Source organism: Pyrgilauda ruficollis, unplaced genomic scaffold (assembly GCF_017590135.1).
Source record: "Pyrgilauda ruficollis isolate IOZ18807 unplaced genomic scaffold, ASM1759013v1 scaffold25, whole genome shotgun sequence".
Classification (NCBI taxonomy): Eukaryota; Metazoa; Chordata; class Aves; order Passeriformes; family Passeridae; genus Pyrgilauda; species Pyrgilauda ruficollis.
The window spans coordinates 10782466-10803816 of NW_024523822.1; the positions used below are offsets into that span (position 1 = coordinate 10782466).

General features: G+C 36.6%; 1 protein-coding gene across 2 annotated transcripts in view; it reads left to right on the top strand.

The window, feature by feature from the left end:
* The window catches only part of ZFPM2 (zinc finger protein, FOG family member 2), a 309239-nt gene that overhangs the window by 43261 nt on the left and 244627 nt on the right, over nucleotides 1-21351 (top strand). The window contains exon 2 of one of the 2 annotated variants that reach the window (XM_041470882.1): nucleotides 14088-14246. The exons of the other annotated variant lie outside the window; for it this stretch is intronic. Within the exon in view, the coding sequence (XP_041326816.1) occupies nucleotides 14088-14246 (159 nt within the window). The remainder of the gene's footprint in view (nucleotides 1-14087; nucleotides 14247-21351) is intronic. 2 annotated transcript variants of the gene reach the window in all.

Below are 21351 nucleotides of genomic sequence, written 5' to 3' on the forward strand. Positions count from 1 at the left end.
TAGTCCTGGATACTTCTTGTATTCTGAAGTGTCGTGGATTCCTGCTCTTTTTTCAGAGCACTCTGAGGTGTGACAATGTCGTGTAATGTTTCCTGTCATTTGCCTTTTTGATTCCTACAAAGCAGAAACTATATGCCAAATTTATGCTATATTCAGTTCTACTCACCTTAGTACTGGAAGATGTAAGGAAGAACAGAGGAGGGTGCTCAGAGGATCAAGAAGTGAAATATCTGAGTAACTCTTAGACCATAGTGTGTGAGGAAGATTAAATTGTAAGAACACTTGCCTTTTAGTAAGGTGATAATTTAAAGGGTCATGACAAAAGGCTGTTAGTATTTGAAGGTATAAACATCTGAAAAAATGTGTCTTTAGAAGAGTTATAATGAAGAGGGATAAATTGAAACTGAAAAGTTTTCCTATGAGCATTAGGCAAAATGCTCTGACTTCTTTTTCCATTAAAGAACAGTTGTTTTGAGGAAGATGTGCAAAACCAGCACCTTGATCTTTAAAACTGAAACAGGCAAAGTATGATAATAGCAGAGCATCAGTTCTGTGTTTCCAGGGCAGAAGTGGCATGGTATGATTGGCTTTCCCACAGGCCAAGCTAAGTGGTACCAGCTTTGATTGACTAAGCATTATTCTGCTATGAATACAGTGTGTGACATTAAACAAAATACTGCATTGGATTTTGTGTGATTGCTAAACATACTGTGCCATGTGCTTTTGCATGGATGAAGAATGGGAAGAGTGAGTGCAATTTTTCACAAGCTTAGGGTAGAGCAGCAGCAGACAGGAGAAATGCCATTATGGTGTAAAACCAAGGGGAAGATGGAGTGAAGAGCTTGTCTGACATACAGTGAAACTCTCCAAGACCCAGATGCAGGAAGTGTTGATTGCCTTCGTGGATCCTTGCAGCTGTTGCCTCAGTGCTATGAATGGTGCTAAGCCCTGCATCTAATTAAAATCTCACTAGAGCACTTGTTCTTGGTTTGATAGTTTTGGAGGAATTCAAGGATATTCTTATGTTTGCATCCTTTAAGTCTGTTTGATGCTGGGGTTGGAAGCCTAGAATATACTAGAGTACTCCAGAGAGTTCTACTGGTTTTAGATCCTGTAAGATAGTATGAGAAAATGTGCAGAACCTCCCGATATTAACAATGAATCACAGAATGTTTGAGGTTGGAAGAGACCTCTGGAAGTCATCTTGTCCAAGTTCCCATTCACACAGGGTCACTCAGATCAGAGAGATGTGTTAGTAACTATGCAAGAGATTTTTAAAAGGGCAATTATTTACTGGAGGATACTTTGAAAAATATGATTTTATTTTTCATTAAGGGGAACTACATTAGTCAATAAGTCTTTTGGGGAAAAGAGTTTATTTTGTGGATTAATTCTTTAGTCATATTTTGACATTATTTCATGATAAACCAATAGCAATTTTACATAATTGTAACTAGTCTTTATTGTGTCATAAAATGACAAAACCTTACAGTAGCTAGAAATGTTTTAACATCTTAATAAAGACAGAAAACATTATGTTGTAAGAATACTGAAATGTTTTCATAAGTTATACTATGTGTAAGGATTTAAAATATGAAATTATGAATTATGAAATTCACTGCTAAAATTCATTAGCAGTGAATATGTCAAGGATTAATAAAAACAAAAAAAATGAAAAATAGAACTAAGACATATAGAATAATGTTCCAACCTTTTCTCCTTTTTTTTTTTTTTTTTTTTTTTTAAACAGTGTCTTCCTATACCAGACCTTTTCAAAGTATTTAGCTCTGTGGGAATTTTTGTATAAGTGTGTGTTTCATCAGTTAAGGTACTCCTAAATATTTAGAAGCCTAATTACTTTGGAAATCAATATTTCATATTCACTTTCTTAGTTTTCCTTTTGGCCAGCCTGTCATGGGTTCACACTGGCACAGTGCCAGTGCCCCAGCCATAGAAGTTTAAGATTTTTTCAGAGTATTCTGTAAATCTTGTAGAATAGAATGCTGCAAAGTGATACAGCTCTATTAGTTGAACTTTGAAAATCTTATTTGAAGTGCAGAGTTTTGGTTGTAGAGTGGAGCTGGCACTTTCATGAACATGCAGGTGTTTACACCTTTAAGTGATAGAAAATAACAAATAACTCTTCTGGATTTCATTCCTAACAGGAAAAAATTGGCTAATCCAAAACATAAGCCAGTCAAGGATTTTTTTGATAATCAAATTATATTAGTAGTAAAGCCAGTAAACTTTGCAAGTGAGTAAGTTTACTGAGAAGACTTAGCCTGGAATAAGATTACCTCTTTTGAATTTGGCATGGAGAACAAGATATTAGGAAGGTTAAAAGTATGGGCAAAAATGTTTTCAGAACTATTTATTTTCTATGAAAAAAAGAAAGAGGAGATGGGTTATCAACTCATCCTTGCCAAAGCATCCAATTGTATTATTCCATAAGTTGGTTCAGCAAAACAACAATCATGATAAGAGGAGAGAAGAATGAATTCTTGTTTTGATTTCATGCTTATTGCTTTGAGATTTGCATAGTCTCATAATAACACTTACCAGCCATCTGGTTTCCAGAGGAAAAAACTTTTCCTTACTGAAAAGGCTAGGACATAACATGCACCATTTAAAAGCTCATTGCCTGGAAATGACATAATGACTTTCTGTTTTCAAATTATTAATTAGTGATTAACTCAGAAAACCAGCAGGTTATGCCAACTCTAGGGGACATACAATGTATTTGTGCAACCTTGCAATTCCTACCAGTGAGGAATCAAATTAAAATAGCAAAAAAGTGAGCAAGATGTTAAAGAACTCAAGTACATTATAACATGCACTTCTAATTTATTTTAAAAGATTTAGTTTGCTTATTTGTATTTTGGGGTTTATATACATGAATGTATAAAGATAAATAACTTTAAATGATATATAAATTTTGTCATTCCATAAATCCTACTCTATATGTGACCTAGACTCTGGTGTCATTAAATTATATTCCTGAGATGTGATGATGAAAGTCAAGGTTTTTTCATAGTGTTTGTAAGATGTATATGTAAGATTTGTAAAATTAAGATTAATAGTCCATTATATTTTTTGTTTATATTATAAGTGCTGTAATACTGTAATTCTTTGATGAATCTTAAAAAAAACCCACACAAAATGCACCCTTAATATTTCACACTTACATACATTACAGTAAATTACACCAACTGTTATTGTAACTAATCATAAATGACCAGTTAGTGGGAAAAATGAGATCTGAATATCCACAGGAAAAAAAAATTATGCATTAATATTTCTTTGCTCTGGGTCCTCAGGTAGGTATTGTTGTACATGGGACAGACTCTGCTAGTGCCCAGTTTTTCACTTGTTGTGGCTAAATACAGCATAGAATAAATAAATACAAATAGAATAATTTTATTCTACCTGATTTTTTTTCAGATTATTTTTTTAATATACTAGATTAGTTTTAACTTACAATCTGATTTATTTTACAGTCTGATCTAAGGATTTAGTTCTAATTTGAGACCCTTCAGTTTTGTTCTGCATATCAGTAAACTCCCATGATGGGATTAAAAATAGCAAATCCTCTGTAGGTATTTAAAATTCAAGGCTCTAAGAATCTAAGTGTACCCTCAGCAAGTTTGCTGACAATACAAAACCGGGAGGAGTGGCTGATAAATCTGCAGTCTGTGCTGCCATTCAGTGGGACGTGGGCAGGCTGGAGCTGGGTGAAGAGACGCCTAATGCAGTTCCGCAAGGACAGGCACAGGGTCCTGCACCTGAGCAGGAACAGCCCCCTGCACCTGTACAGGATGGGGGCTGATCTGCTGGAAGGCAGCTCTGTGGGAAAAGGACCTGGGAGTCCTGGTGAAGCACAAGCTCTCCGTGAGCCAGCAGTGCCCCTGTGGCCACGAAGGCCAAGGATGTCCTGGCGTGCATCAGGAAGAGAGAGCATGGCCAGCAGGTTGAGGGAGGTGATCCTGCCCCTCTGCTCAGCCCTAGCAAGGCACATCTGGAGTGCTGGGTCCAGCTCTGGACTCACTGATCAGGAAAGATAAAGAACAAGTGGAGAGGGTCCACTAGGAGGGCTATGGAGATGCTGAGGGGACTGGAGCTCCTCATTTATGGGGAAAGGCTGAGTGAGCTGGGCCTGTTACACTGGAGAAGGGAAGACTGGGAGGGGAATCCTTTCAAAGCATACAAATATCTTAAGGGTGGCTGTTGAGAGGATGGGGCCTTACTGTTCAGTGGTGCCCAGTAACAGGATAAGGAGCAAAAAGGGCATCAACTGAAACCCAGGAAGTTTCATCTAAATGTGAAGAAAAACAGCTTTACTTTGTGGATGACTGAGCTCTGAAACAGGCTGCCAGAGAGATTGTGGAGTCCCCTTCTCTGCAGATATTCAAAACCCCCTGGACACAACCCTGAGCAAGTGAACCTGCTTTAATAGGTCATATTATTGTCAAATTAAAAGAACCTCTAGAAATTAAATTACCATGCATTCTCATACATGTCTGTGAGACAAAGATCATGAAGTTTGTGGTTTAGTTAATTCCTAACTTCTCAGCTTCTCTTTCCTGATACATTAGAGCTGGCAGTCACATAAATCATGGTGGTTTTATCCAAGTGTGTCTGTTATGTCTCCTGCTGTGTTTCAAAGTTTCTCCTTTAATTGTGTTGTTGTGTTATGAATAAGTTTAGGTGTGCTGGCTTTGTATTGTGGTCTAGCCCAAACTGGCACTGAATTCTACATACAATCCTTGTAACTTTGGTCATGTTACTAGAGATTGAATTTGGGCTGTCTTCAGGGGCTTTTTCTGCAGTATTCTGTGTTTCACTTATATAAGAAAAAGACACAGGGGAAAAAAAGCAATAGTAATTTGAAGAGAAATAGTAACCGGAGAGAGAAGTCATGGGTTCACTACTGATTTCTGGACGTAAATGTCCAGATTCCTTTTCTCTGCTTTTTTGATTTAATTGCATGATGATGTACAGAGATGAGAGAACAGTTTCCATCTGAGGAAATGCAGCTAGAAACAAAAGATGAACAGGAATTATTTGCAGCTACATACAAACTTAGAAAATATTAAATAAACAGAAGAAAAAAGACCCCCTTTATTTTCTACAGCAGTAGTGTGTCTTTGCTGGATGAGAAAAATGTGAGTATTTTGTCTTGAAACTGGGGATGTAAAATTACAGCGAGTAATGAGTATGTATTCCTCTGATCCCTTAATGTACTTGATGTGAGGTTCCTCTTTCATCGTAGCTAACATGCTGGCCATTAAATACACTGCAGCAGCATCATTAGTGGCTTCAAAGTGCTCCTACTTGCATCACATTTTTCCCTCCAGCAGGTGAGGGAGAACAGTGATTAGCAAGTACCAGTATGTGTCACTCACCACCCGTATGATTGCCAGTGAAGTCCTGGATTTGGGGTAAGGGCAGCGCTGGCGTTGGAAGCAGAGTGAACTTTTGCTGTCCTCATGGCTCTGAAAAGCTTTCAGCTCCAAATATCACTTGGCTGTGTGTAAGATAAAATTCATCCTATTTGGGGTATGATGTTTGAAACTGCTTTGCTGTATGTGGTGAAGGAGATGGGCTGTAGAGAAAGGTGTCCTGGGTAGTGGGCAGTGTGTTACCTACATGGCTGAAATTCTGAATGGTGAGATTGAGACATGGAAAGAAAGTCCTCTTACTTACCAGTATCACAGTTTGCTGTGACCGGAGGAAAGGATTTACTGAAAATATTTGGATCCTGAATCCTCAGAGGATTTACCTGGACTGTTTAGAGCAGCATACCATGGATATTATATGACAGGTATTGGTGTAGATTGGTTGGTGTAAATGTGTCTATTCCCTGTTCTCTTAGGTTGAGTTTTAAAAAAACCCTACAGTAGTACAACAAACTTAAAAGAGAGTCTGGGTGTTGTTCTAAAACTGCACCTTTAATTTTTATCTACTTTGTTGTAAGATGCAAGATGAGGGATTTTTCTTTATTAGAAAGGTAAATATCAAATCTTAAAATACCTGTAGAAAACATTATGAACATGTTAAGAAAAAAGTTATAACTTACCCTTTTTACATTTTTGCATTTAATTTTAGGGAAGGACTCAGAATCAACAAGTCATCTTCTTACACAAGTGGTACTTTCTTATTCTAATTTTTTTAAGTCTGTAAGTTTAAACATTATCATCATACTTATCTAGCTAAAGCAATACACTAGAACTGGAAAATATTTTCATGAAAAGGAGCTGTGTATCATGGGGCAGATGATATTGCCAGTATTTTGAATCAGATTGCCAGTAGTTTCAAAATTTGTTTTGTAAAATTTAGCAGATGGGAATCATACAGAAATAAATGATGGATTTAAAAATGGCAAAATATGTCATAATTCAGAGGAAAAATGCTTCAGGCAAAATATTTCTGTGTAAGGAAGCAGGAAATCTTCCTTTTTTACTCTGTAAAATTTAAGAAAACCACCGATAAACTACCATTGTAAAATTATTCCTAACATGAAAAGTTATCTAAAAGGATCACAAATGCATCTCTGAGAACTTTATGGCCAGCTTGCTGTTTGCTTTAGTTAAAAATTCCCTTCAGTAAAATTGGAAATTGGTGCACTCTGGCACTGTGGTAGTTCTTTGTTGCTGCTGTGATTTTTGTAGGGTGCTGAGTCACAGTACTCATCCTGTCCCCTTTGTTCTTCCTTTTCTCCCCTTGTATCACCAGAAACACACGGAACAGCATCTGCTGTGGAGCATCTGCTGTGCAGCTGTTACAAGTGTAGGTAGAATTAAGACATGTATTTTGGCATGAGCCCCTGCCTGAAAACGGAGGTCTGATATTTAACTGCAAAGGTCTTGCAGTTCATGTTCTGTGTGCACTTGCACACTATTTTTTGAAATTAATGTCTCCCTAAGCATATTTTCAATGGTTCCTTTTTCATCATTTCACTTTTATTGATTGGAAATGTTCTGGCCTTGCCTCTAAGAGCAAAATGACCATGGGCACTGTCAATTTTGTTGTGGCCTCTTGGATAATGGTAAGAGAAAAGAAGACAAGAGGATAAATGAAAGTGAAGTTCCAAATTACTGGAACATTTAAAGGTCTTTGAAAAGTTCATATACAAGCACAGTTAATGCTGTCGTGCACCGAAGTGCCAAAAGACCTAGCAGTGAAGAATATTAATCTACTTTAATAAAATCAAAGGGTTCATTTTTTTTTTTTTGTAAAGAAATAATTTGAATAAAATTTGACCCTTTCTACAATAGTCTGTGGGTCAAATTGAACCTACTATTAAAATTCTCTAATATCTTTCTTGTATTACCATTTCAAAACTCAATTTAAATATTCACAGAGCTCCTTTTTTAATAAACTTAACAAAATTCAGGTAATTTCCTTCAACTTTCTTGATTGAAGGAAGGCAGTAGGTACAGATATAAAAAGATGTACAGCTACAAGCAAAACCTGAAATCAATTATATATAAGAAATAACATAACACATGGAAAGAAATTAATCAAAAGGAAAAAATTCTGCTATATGATTTTCTTGGTCTGCTACCTGCAGGCAAGGAATGTAAATGAAAAAAAAAAAAATCAGCATTCTTCTTACTGATAAGGGGAAAATTAATAAAAATGTTTCCTTCCTACCAGATCCCCTGATGCAACTTATGTTAAAAGTGAGTGACTGAAGGAAGAACTTACATGTCTAAAAATAAGTTTTTTTGTCCCTACAGAAATATACTTTTATACCTTTTTCTTGCTGTTAAGCTCAATTACATCAGGTTGGTATAGATTTATAGTGTCCAAAAAACATTTCTTTTCCTTTCCATCTATGAAGTTCATCACTGAATCATGGTCATATAATTTCACCCAGTCTGAAAGTAAGAAATGGTTCATTCTGCATGGATGCCCCAATGAAGATGTAAGGAATTGCTTACAAATTGGAGCAATCTTCCAATCTGGACAAAAGTTCTCAAGTTCAGCCAATTTGCTAAACTGACTGGGGAGGTTCAATGTGCTCCACACACACACTGTGTACTCTGCATTTCTTAAGTATAGCTCAAAATGTAATAGGAATGACAGAAATAATTGAGTTAGAAAAGTAACTAATAAACTCAATGGACCAAAGAGGACGAAGAAGTCTCTAAGGAAGTCCTGTATGTAAAACTTCCCAAGAGGAAGAGAACTCTTAGTTATCGTATGGTGTCTTCAGTCCCATTGCCATATTTAAAATGAAATAAATTGAACCCTCTCTTTTATTTTTAGTATTCCTGACAGAATTTTTAGGAAAAAAATTCCCTACAGTGTGAATTAATAGGAAGTGTTTGCCTGCTTCTTGTCTTATGTAATCGTTTCTACTTGGAAGGAAATGTTCGTGTTGAAAGTGGAGATAAATGGATTGATTTTTCTGAAGCTTTTCCCTCTGTAATCAGAGAGCATCACATACCTAGGTCTTACCTTAAGCTAAGGATAATCTGTATGTGGCAGCATGTTTTCCTGGGAAATACTGAATGGATCCCACAGAACACGCAAAATGTCTGATGTTGATCCAGTGAATTTCAGGCTTCTGATTTATTGAAGTTGTTACTATTTAATGCTGCTACTACTAATTATGCTCATTAACCTCTCCCCAGCCACTCACCGTCAAGTATTGAAGGCTTTCTGAGGCATTCTTAATTTGTTAAGAGCTCTGATTTATGTTGCTGCTGTGGGAATGTAGGAGAATATTGGTAGGTGAGAAGGAAGCTAACCACTTCAATTTTCATGAGATAATTATTTCAACAATACTTTTCTGCTATAGGATACATGCATTTAAGTACAAAACACTGGACAGAAAAGCATATTAAGCACGTGCTTAATTTGAGCATGCATTTAAGTGGTTTCATTAGGGTGAAGTCTGATGAATTTGACTATGAGAAATTATTACAGAACTTACCAGTTTAGTGTTATTGAATTTCAATTATTTCATTACAGTTATAGTACCATAAAACTGGAGTCAAGCATTGATGTATCAGGACTAATGTGCTCAAAGGATTTGATGCTCAAATTTGTGTTAAGAGGAGTGTTTATTGTAGCAAAAGTGTCTTTTGTTAAGTGAATGTAAATCCTTTTTTGATGGTTTATTCTCACACTCTTATGTTTTATTAAAATTATTGCAGTGCTGGTTTTGTTTTGTTAGTTGTGGCCTGTCCTTTTAAGTGCTGAGGTTGCATCTGTTACTGTGTTGGGATTGCCCCTTAGCTAGCTATCTTTGTGTGCTTGCATCTGTATGTTTGCATTTACATTATAGTATATGATATTTTAGGAATATTTATTTATTTAGTATTTAATAATACTGCTAAAAAATATGTCCTTGAGTGCCTGTAAATCTGGTACAAATTAGGGAGCACAGCTCAGATTTCCCCACACTGTGCTGGCAAGTGGCCTCAATCAGAAGTAATTTTCTCCATGAAGGCACATGCAGCTCATTCGTTGGCCTCTCCTCAGTGGATACTGTTATTTGTATCAAATTATATGTGGTGGTTTCTCAAAGTGGACTACTGTGTCTGCTAAGCCATACAGATTTCTACCACATTGACTATTTCATTGCTGTCACTAGCTGTACTGTTTTCTACCGTGTCTTGTTTACCTCTGCTGTTTGCAAAAAGAGTTGAAATTTGGGTTCCTATCAATAAATATTCATGAACAGGAGTAAGTACCAAGTGAGTAAGTAAACTACTCGACCCTTCTAAATCCTCTGTTGTGTGCAACATGATTAGTTACTAATTTTGTAAAGGAAAAAGTTTGTTTCAGGGCTTCATGCAAAATACAGAATGAGTTAATAGAGACTTAATTTGCCTCAAGTTAAAGTATGCCCATTTAAGATTAGAAATTGAGGTTTTACCTAGTGCAATTGGGAATTCTTAACTATTCATCATTATCTAGCTAATCTGAAGCATTTCAGAATCACCTCTCTTTATATTGCATCACATTCTTTTACAAACTGATAATAGAAAAAGAATTGCCGAAATGAGAAGACAAACATCTAGACTATCTCTGGAATTAACTATTCATCTAAATTCTTAAACCACTTAAGTTTGAAATTTTAGTGCTTTAATTATTAAAGAGTCTAATCAAATCTCAGAGCTGTTTGTTGTCAGATCACTGTGACACTCGGATGAATTTCAGTAGTAGCAATTTTTGGATTTTCATTGCTCTGTCATTATGGCTACTGGCTTTAAAGTGACACTTAATCAGCAGTTATTGAAAGGATTTTTCAGCAGAAGAGGATGGGGCCTTACCCCTGGTCCAGTTGAAATAAAAGTAGACACAGTAAATGTTTTGCCACATGTACCTAATAACATGATTAGTTTAAGTAATGGGAGTAATACTATTAAATTAAATCAACAATTTAAAAGAAATGCAGAAGGTAAAGCATGGTATTAAAGTAACTGATTAACCTATATTTGGACTGTTGAAGGTAATATATCAACATAATAATAGCTGGGGGAAAAAAAAGCACTATCACAGAAAACAGTTGAAAGGAACTCTATTGTTTTAAAACACTTTTATTTTTGTCTATATGACCCAGTAGTTTTAAGTATTTTGAATCAGGTAAAAAGTTACAGTAGCTTTTGTGCAGGTTGTTCCCTAGAGAGAGGTGCTAGTCAATATTGATAACCTACCTATAAGTCTTTGAACCAGATAAATTCTTAGTTCTCTAGCTGATGTAATTTACTGGTACCAGCTAGAGGTTTTTGCTGGCACCGAAATGACCAAATCAGACAAACATAAGCCTGCATAGTTAATGTTTTTGCATTTGTCAAGAATATTTAGTTCCATATGCTCTTTATTGTGAGATTCTGAAAATGCATTTTTGTTTATTGTCTGTTTATGTGTAAGTAATTAGATAAAGTAGTCAAGAACAGAGATTTTACTCTATTTATATTTCCTTGTAATGTATGTTTGAGTGATAATCAAAAATATCCACAGAAATCATCAATTTTGAGTTCCCATGAAACAAGGAACTGAGAAATACTTAATTTTGATCTTATTCTTGGGAGTTGGTCTTATTCATGTTGTACAAAACCTTACTCTTCAGTTAAGCTATCAGTTACAGTGTACCAGCTCTGGGCACGAACTGAATGTATTTTGACATTTGAAAAATGAAAGACAGCTCAACATGCGTAAGACAGATTTTGTCCCAAAGATCAGGTTGTAGATGGGTGAATTAGACAAGGCAGCAGCTGCCTGAAACCTAGAAAAATATTTATGCATGGATCCTCCAACTTCAGTAATTGTAGTTGCTGGTGTTTGGGGCGCAGGCTCTGATTCCAGCCCCCGTTAGGTAAAGCTCTGATGTGTGCCCGTGTGTGCCTGGATAAACTTCACTGGGTTTTGTACGTGGGCTGCACATGCAAGGCAAAGCCTGGTGTAGGGGCATGCACACCTCTGATCTCCTTGGGATGTGACAGCGTTTACATTTATGTTTGCAAATGCTTGGACGTGTAGCTTTAGGAAATGTTACATACCTGTTTGTACATAGGATATATCAATAGTAGCATTGTCAGTATTTTTCCTAGTCTAAGATTGATTTAAAAAATAAAGTCCCGGCCCACAAAATGACAGGGGTTTGAACCAGCACTGTGGAGCTGGTGTGTGCATTGTATTTCTTCTCCTTTCTTGGAAAGAGTGTCAATGGAAATTATAAGGTGTATTTCCATGACTGCTGCAAATGTAAGCATAGCAACTGCATTTCTGTTCTTTTTCTAATTAACATACAGTGATGATTAGCTTGCTGATTACGTATTGGGTACCTGATCAAACACACTGGTTTAACATCTAGAAACAGACCTAAATGTCATGTATACATGCCAGTTGGATTACTTGCAGGTAAATTGCTTTTGCTGTATTTGGTAAGACACATTGTGAAAGTCAATAACAAAGAGCTAGTCATTCAGCAGGAAATCGACTTTCACTGAAAATGTTGGCTGAAGTTTAAATTTTTTCCTCAGATTTAAAATACTTGGAAAATTTATTAGGCTTATAGGTGCACTTGAAAGGATGCAAAATATGGTATTAATACGTTTTTATATGTGGCAAAAACTTACATTTCCCTAGAATAGCACATTTTTTCCTAGTTTATTTATCTAGGCATTACTAGGAGTACACACCAGTAAATGACTCTACAGACAACATCACATATTAATAATAAAACAAAATTTGAGTATTATTTCTGATAATTTTTGCAGAACCCACTGTGCATTCCTTTCCTGGAACCTGGACACACGTAAGGTGCCTGGAGTGCCCATGTTCAGCTGCAGCGCACTGCTCCAGCGTGTGCTCGGGCTTTGTTCTCTGTTCTGTACAGTGCCATAGCCACTCTTCATTTCCTCCGCATATGCAGTTGCTGGATTTTTTCCCAGCATGGCTGGAAGGTGCAATTAACAGTAATGGATACTTTGATAGGGAGAATCTTTATTTCTTCAGCCATAATAATAGCCCCTTATTTTAGGAGCTATATTGTTGAATGACAGCTACTGTTGGCGAGTATGTGTCTACAAAAGTGGGCTCATTTGGTCAGATTCTCAGCTGGCACAGAGAGTCATATTTCCATGAAAGATAGTAAGCTATATTAATTTATGGAATCCCAGCTGGGAATCTCAATCAATTTCAATAAAAAGTAACCATAATATTCCTCTGAAGCAAGAATTACACAACCTGGCCTAAAGTGAATTTTGCTGTTTTAATAAATGTAGGTAGTCACTGGTTTGTAATAAATTACATAATATTAGAGTGTAGTCAATATTTGATTTCTTTAAAAATTTATTCCTTCCTTTTAATTGAACACAACAGAATCATTTATGTATTGTATCTCAGCATGATAGATTATATAGGAATAGTGTATTTAATACCATAAAACTATCATATAAATACAAATCACATTTTTTTTCATTAGCTAGCTTGCTTTCATTTTGAAGAAGAAATACCCAGTCAATTATAAATGAGGCTGTGCTTTCATTGGAGAGTGAAATACGTAATTTTTTTCAAGCCTCAACCATGTATAATGAAATCTCTCTTTTGAAATCCAGTCTTAAGATGGATTTTGAAACATACTGACATTTAATAAAATCTTTGTTAAATTAAAATATTTTCAGTTATTTCAAATCTCTATTCAAATCTAGGGTGAAATTCTACATCCTGCACAGGAGAGTCTTTAGAAAATACTTACTATTAAGCAATGAATATTTTGAAGTGTGTGTATATAAGAAAGATTTTAATTTTTGAGTACATTCTAACTGGTAACCTTGGCGTTATGTGTAATAATCTGTGTGGTGCTGTCTCTTCTAGAGGATCTGTGGCAGTAGTATCTCTAGGTAACTAGGAGAAAAGTCAAAGACCTCAGATTACCATTTCAAATTCCACCTCATGCCCTGTTTCTGTAATTCGTTGATGTTTTGGTAGCCCTGGGCTGGCAGTTTACCAGGACATTTGTTTGGCCTCTGTGAAATGAATAAACAGTCTCTTGAGTCCTGTCCATTGACTGGGAATCTTTTAAAGAGTCTGGCATGAATGATCATGGATACCATTAGGGGCTGGTTGAAGCAAAATAGCAGAATAAGCTGAAGTTTGTGCTGTCAAAACCTTTGTAGTATTTCACTGTTGTCAGGACTTTTAATTTGATGAACAAAGCTTGTAAAGAAACATTTTAAGTACTGTAATTCAGCATCAAAAACAATCACTAACAAACAAGAGAAAGCTCTTCACTGTTTATGTCATTTTACAAATACAGCTTTGATTTCAGTTGCTACAGCTGTCTGTGTTTAATAGTAGAACCCAATGAATAATGAAAAACCCCATGTGTGAATATTATTAATACATATTATTAATGACACTTTGCATATTCTGATTTGAAGTAATCAGGAAAAGTCACTTTCAATTTCAATTTTCATAAAATGTTATTTGTCCAATTCTAATAAGTGCTGAACACAGCTGTGAAAGGAAAAACTAGCTAAAGAATGCCAGTTAAAAGTTCACTAAGGTTTTATTTCACATTGTCCTGTTAGATGGTTTTGCCACAGTGTCCCTGATTCTTTTTTAAGGGCCCCTTGAAGATGCTACTGAGGATGAAGAAGAAGAGTGCCTGTCTGAGGAAAATGATACTGTCTCAAAAGAAGACTTTCCATTGGAGGAAAGCTTTTCTGCAGAGTTTGAGCCTGAAAATCTGAGCTGTGAAGAAGTGGAATACTTTTGTAATAAAGGTAATCATTGTTGCCAACCTCTTGAGAGAATACTGGCCAAACTTTTTCCAGTTGATCAAAGAGATTTCTTTGTTTAAAACATAAAAAAGCCCTATTAATGCTACCTTAAAACCAGGAAAAAAGAGTCACTTGGGAAATTAAGTCTGGTAAGGAATAAATATTTAAGTATGTTGAAGGACACTTTTCAGGGACATGAATCATCTTGCCTTAGTGTTTTCCTCCAAGTGTTATTTTCTACATATTTAGCTGTAGAGAACAGGCCTCAGAAGTCAATTATTATCAGATCTGAAGCTAGCAATGCAGCATGTCTGTTCATTGCTTCTTTGCCTAGGAAACATTGCTAGGAAAACAGATTGTGTCTGTAGATTCTAGGATTAAAATAGAGCTTATTATAGAATTTATTATGCGCAGTAGAAAAACAGTGAATTGTGAAAGGATAACTTTTGAAGTTCCAAATACCTTTTTGGTGCACTTGTTACTTGCAAATTATTGAAGATTGAGGTATTTTAGCATAAGACACACCAATTCGTTCTTACCTGTTCAGTGTGCAAGGTTGTGCTTCTTCCCAGTCAGCTGGCAGAAAAACACACTATTGTTATTTGGAACACTGAATTAACCTTCTTCCTGCCAGATATCCACTTGATTTCTTTATTGTTTGTCTTCTGCAGGTAAGGATGCCTATCAAATAGCTGAAATTGTTGTGGTGGTTTTCTTCTGTTAGTCCACAAATCCCTCGGGCATTTGGATGTTGATGGTTTCTCTGTCTTTCTGTTCTTTCCTGGATATTGACATACATTTTCTCATGATAACTTGATATGCTTCTGGTTTTGTATTATTTTCATCTGTCTTGGACAAAGTCGAATAAATCTCTTTGACAAGTCAGGTGTTCTGACTGCAGAATATTAGTCCTTCCTGGAGAGTCTTCAGTCATCAGTGGCAAAGGCATTACTATGCACTTTCTATATATCCTCTATGCAGCTTCTACAGGTTCTTGATACTTAGTAAGTCACCTAAGAGACCAAAACAATCTAATCGATAGTTTGGAGTTCAGCTGCTATAGATCTTACTGTGAGGAGAGACCAGATTATGGAAGGATTCTTTACAAACAGGAAGAATTTATTACTGTTACAACTGCAATGTGAACGATTGCCAGAATTACTTTGTGTTCACAGGTTCACATGCCTTTCAGACACCATTTTCCTTAGCTGGAAAAAAGTTCTCCTCCTGTTATTGGCAGTACTAAATAAATATTTAAACCACTATTTGCATAATTGTTACACTGGTGTCTCTTGAATTCCTCCTCAGTCAGCAGTGGAATACCATGTCCCACTATTAGTTCATATCATATCAGTTTGATTTAGTTGCTTCTCTGTACTTCTTACTTCATTTCCAGGGCCTACCAGTGGAAAATACTATGGTTTTAGGTGAAATCAAGAAAAAAAAGTATCTTGGTTTTTTTTTTTTTTTTGAATAGCAATCAATATTGCTAATTGTTGATTGCAATCAATATTGCTATTTATTGATTGCAAATTTACATTGAATTTCAATTTATCTTGGATCCTCCCTTTAAATAAACACCTCTTTCAGGGAAATCACTGAATCACTGTATTAAAGAAGACCAGGAATCAAATGGGAATACATTTAAATCTGAATCTTGATTATATGTTTTATTAAGGATATCTGCTGATTCTTCAGGCTAAATACCTTCTGACTTCCCAGCATTTGTGTGTTGTAGTTATAAAAGAATCTTAAGTCTCTTCAGTGCAACTGCTGCAGGAGAAGAGTTGAAAAGAAGATTTCTAAGGATCAAGGGGCACATAAAGTTTCTAATCTATCTCCAGCTGAGGCAGTGTGACAAAAAGTCCCACTTTGAAGCAAATTGGGAATCTCCCTGGAAAAGGATGGAATGGGAGACTGGAAATGTTCCGGGTTTTTAGTAATGTCTCAACTTCTGTTGAATGTCCTACTTCTTCAGAGTCACATCTTAAGTGTCATTAGCATGAGGCTGCCTATGTTTTTCTGAAGATAAACTCTAAGAAGACAAAACTAATCTGGAAAGCAAATAAATTTCTTTTGTGTTCTTTTCTTAGTGGAAGGGTTTGTGACTCTATTATATAGTAAACACTAAAAATTAGACCGATTCTCATTTTTTTTCATGAATCTGTTAAGAATTCCTAGCCTTTTGGTTTTCTTTGTAGTGCTTCAGTATTGAAATTAAAAGATAGTATGAGAAATAAGCTTTTCTTTTTTTCATAGAAATATTTTTTAACATCATGAATGAAAAGTCATTTTGAGAATGAAAATGAGATGTGTACCAAATAGGTTAGAGAACAAATAAAGGCAGTCTAATTTCTGTTTTGAGGGCCTGATTTTTGGTTTTTCTTCTGCTCTTTGATAGTAATGGCAGCCTGTAAATGACAAATATTTCCAAATAAGGGAAAAAGTAATTGTAGATCTGTGTTTTCTCATGCAACAGGTTTCCTTTTCCCAGATATATATCAGAACTGGCATGGGAATCCATTATGCTATCTCTGAAGTCTGCCCTTGCTAGTATGGACCGTTAATGGTTTTAGAATTTAAAGGTGTTTTCTTGGATATAAATTTTATCTGTCCTGTCTCCCTATTTCCCTCCCCTGGGGTTTCTTCCCAGCTGACCCAGAACAAGAGGACAAATGAGTAGCGGGGCTTCCTGCAAGAATCAAGAGGCATGGGGAACAAGTGACACAGCTGTTGGGGAGGAGTTGTTTGTGAGGCTTCATCCATGGTATGTTTTTTATACTTACCCAGCTCTGTAAATTCAAGTACCACCTAAAACCAGGGGCTTTTTGCTATACAAACTAGGTACTGAAGGCAAAAATTTACTGAAGTTCATTTTGAGGAATAATAGAGGACTTAACAGGTTCACAGCTTGGTAATTTTGGCTTCTTGAAGAGATTTTCCTGTCAAACTGTGCCTGATGAGACAGAGCAGTCCCTTATTGTCTAAATTGCAAACAGGAAACTTTATAAAGCCATACTTTTCCCATCTTATTTGTGTTTGTGAGATAGATTCAGCAGAATATTTGCCAGAGTTAGAAGGTGAAGGAGAAAGCCTCTGCAACTGTGAAGCAAATTAATCACCTTGATTGAGCTACATGTCATTTTACAACTTCTCCGTTTTCAAAATTTTGACTCTCCGCTATTACTTTTCCCTTCTCCCTTTGCTTGCTAATGGCTTTTATGACAAGGAATCTGGAAAATTCCTCCTCTCCCACACTTCTGCAGTACCACAAAATTAACTTTGCTGCATGTGAATATTTATTCCTATGTGGTCTTCATTTACACTCAAATGTGAAGAAGTGAACAACAGTTTAAGCATGTAAATATCCAAAGCTGAAATGGAAACTACCAACCTACTATTTGTCAGGGATTGCTTTAAGCTTCCTACTCTGTTTTTTTAACCTTTTGGATGAAGATCTTCATAACTGATGGCAGTTAAATTTGATTTGTTTGCAGTTTTGACAGTGAGATTAGGAGAGAGTATTTTGGAAACAGGATAGTGGTGTTCTACTACAAATCTGCACTGATCTCTATGTTTGAAGTAGAAACAAATAACTTTGTAGAAGGTAGCCTTGATGATAGTGCATTACATTTTGTCAGTTTGAAAGCAGACTTTAAAAATTGCTGATAGTTTAGTTACTACAAATTGTTGTAGTACCAATAAAGAGGGTATCTGATGATGCTGTCCACACAAAGATTTTATTAGACTGGAATCTCTCTTGCTGAATATTTTTTTAAACAGTGGGCATCTGGAATCAGAGTCTATATCAGATTAAGATTAATTCAGATTAAATTCAGATGTAGAAAATTTATTACTTAAGTGTCAATATTTCAGCAGTCTGTGTAAGGAGAAAGTAGGCTGTCTCCCATGCAGAATGGGGATAGGCTGGATTTGGAATCTAGGAGATAGGACATAAAGTTTAAATTTTGTTTACTGTAGGTTGGAATAAGAAAATAAACTGATGTTAAAAGAGGTGAGAAGTGTGATAGAGCTAATAATTGCAGAAGGACAGATAGAAGAAGGGGAAAAACAACAGAACAATACAAAGGCCAAGTTGAAGGTGATGGGGTGAAAATAAAAGTTCTAAATTAAGATTATTTGTGAGATGAAGTAGTTTATAGTTGATTTTCTAGTCTCTGATTGCTGTCATCCTGCCTAGGTACTCCAGGAAAAATAAAAATAAAGTTCTTGTCTGTTACTTAAAAAGTTTGCTATGCTCATATGGTGTCATCTTTTACTCTCTGTGACCAGGAAGGAGAACAGAAGCCTTGGTGACTTGATAGTGATGGTAACTGGCTAAAGAAATCCTCGTGACCTTCTTAGCAGAAGTGTTCAATGGGGGTTTAACTTTCAAAGGAAAATTATCTTAAGCAATAAAAGAGATCACTTGAGATTAGTAAGTAGATAGTTAAGTAGCTGTGTTCACAGAAGGAAAGAGGCAATGGAGAAGGAAATGGAGGAGGTTTATAATCAAAAAAGCAAATGTTGAACTGCTTCCAGAAGAAGGGTGCAAATGAAGGAATGTCTCTATCTGATAATTAGTGAAAGAAGGCAGGTTCGTTTCTTGTTGCTGGCCAAGACAGTTGAGTCAAATTCTCCTGTGCATTGCTTGTAGTATGACTGTTGCTCTTGTTCCTCATGTTATAGGTTTTCCATGGTTACTTCATCACAAGGCAACATTGGCACCAGCCCTCAGTGGAAGGAGATTCAGTGGCCTTAAAACTCCTGGTGGCAGATGGGAAAGCAAATGGGTTCTGCTCCCCAGTGTTAACTGTGCTTCAGTTGGTGACATAGGGAGATAGGGAGGATGCACGAGTGGGATGGAGAGTGATTGTTTCAGGATGCAATGATTTTATGGTCTGTAGCACACACTGCTATGTATGTCTGCAGCCATATGTGTTTGTAGCTGGTTGCGTGGTTTGGGTTCCTGATACATTGGTTATCTTTATTTGTGGGGGAAGAGGAAAATGAGGGGAATCCAGTGCAGTCCGAAACTCATATACAGTTCTAAGTCAGCAAGTAGGAAACACAGGGAATATATGGCCTGGATACTCAGTGTATACCTGGCTCTATATTCTCATATTCTTCTTGGGCAGGAAGGGATGAGTTCCAAACCTGAAATAAGTTTTCTGTTCATGTACACTTAATCATGCTCATGTATGTTACTAGCCTGCCTGGCCAGCTTGGAACTGGAATGTTTTATGTTAAACCATGTGACCTGATTGTGCAGGTAGGCTTGTGATTCAGAGAAGCAGCTGCAGTGTGAGTCCTCATACAAGAAAACATACACAAAGTTAAGTTCGTCTGTATATTAATCTGTCCCTTCATACTTCATGTGCAAAGCTATCATGCTAACATCTATAATAACACCTTGAAAATTATTTCCATGTGTCCTTTTTTCCTCTGGAGTATGACTTTGTGTCTGTGTGTATGCCTGTGTGCAACTGTGTAAATATTCCTTGCTTCTTTCATGTTAGTGACTAACAATGTGCTTGCTATTTTCTGCTTCTGGATCCAACAGTAGATTTATGCTTTCTTTTCTTTACTTTCTCCCTATTTCTTTAACCAGGAACATTTTAATAAATTTTTTTTTTTCTTTTTGAGTAATGGATTTCGTGACAAATTTCTATCACTTTTGCTATAGCAAAAGTAGGATCAGCAGGAGGCAGCTATACCATAATCACTTTGAGCTCAATAAGGAGATCTTTACAGGCAACTTTGTTCTTATTTCTTAACGGGATTAAGAAGCTCAGCTCTTTAAATTCTTGCATATAACACTGACATTTCGAGGGTGTGTTTGGACCAAGGAGTTCAAAGAGAAGGAATAAAAAAGAAAAGCCAATATGACTTTGTTTTTTACCTTGCTGCAGGAGCAGTTTGTGCAAATCGCCTATAAGCTTATTGACCTGAATCTTTGACTCCTTGTTTTCTCTGGATTTGGCTGGAGTGTAGACACTGATAGAGCACTGATAGAGGTGATTGCACAGCCCTCGGCTTTGCTTGGCACCAGACACCCCCCCCTCCCTGTGCCTGACATTATCTTTCCCTGGCAGTACTTCTGTTCTGCTGCAGCTCATATTCCTTTAAATTTTTTAGATTATTTTAATTCATTGCATTTTATTTATGTAGATTTTCTGACTAAATGAAAGATACGTTCATTCTTTTTGGTAATCCGAGACAGAAGAGGGCATGTATCTATTTTCATCTCCTAGGATATCTAGAATATGCATAAGAACTCGCAGCACTACTCCTTCCAAGAATGCAATAGTTACGTCTTACTGACTTGCCTGCATGTTTGTGACACTGTTGGATTCTCATATTCCCCAGAGTAAGGGTTCTCTTACATTTATCTGTATCACATTCAGCTGAAACAACTTTAGAAGATGAGGCTGGGGGATCTCTTCACTCTCTACAAGTACCTGACAGGAGTCTGTAGTGAGGTAGTAGTGTAGTCTGTAGTGAGAAGAGACTGAGGGATTCAGTCTCTTCTGCCATACCTGCAGTGAGAGGATGAGAGAAAATGGCCTTAAATTGAGACAGGGGAGATTCAGATTAAGATTAGACGTTATAAAAACATTTTTCACTGTTAGGCATTAGCGTGGTGAGGCACTGGAATAGGTTGCCCAGGGAGCTGGTGGAGTCACCACCCCTGGAGGTGGTCAAGAGGTGTCTGGATCTGGCTCTGGGCAATGGGGTTTAGGGTTACATTGACAGTGCTGGGTGGGCAGCTGGACCTGATGATTTTAAAGGTCCCTTCCAACCTTGATGATTCTGTGATTCTGATCTTCCGTACTTTTTGTCAGATGCTGAATATGGACAAACAAAGGAATGGGCTTCTCTGATAACCGCCTTTGAACAAGGCTAAATCAGAATGAGGCTGGATTCTAGCAGGGTGAAAGGGGATCTTTTTCATCTGAACATCAGCATTTGTCTTGTGCCTTACCTCTTATGGTTTCTCACTGTTTTCTGCTACTGGAGCTTAGAGGACGACCTCTTTTCTTTCTAGAAGGGAAAAGAGATACCTGAAGAGGTTGAAGTGATCTTTTTTCTTCCCCACCAACCCCCC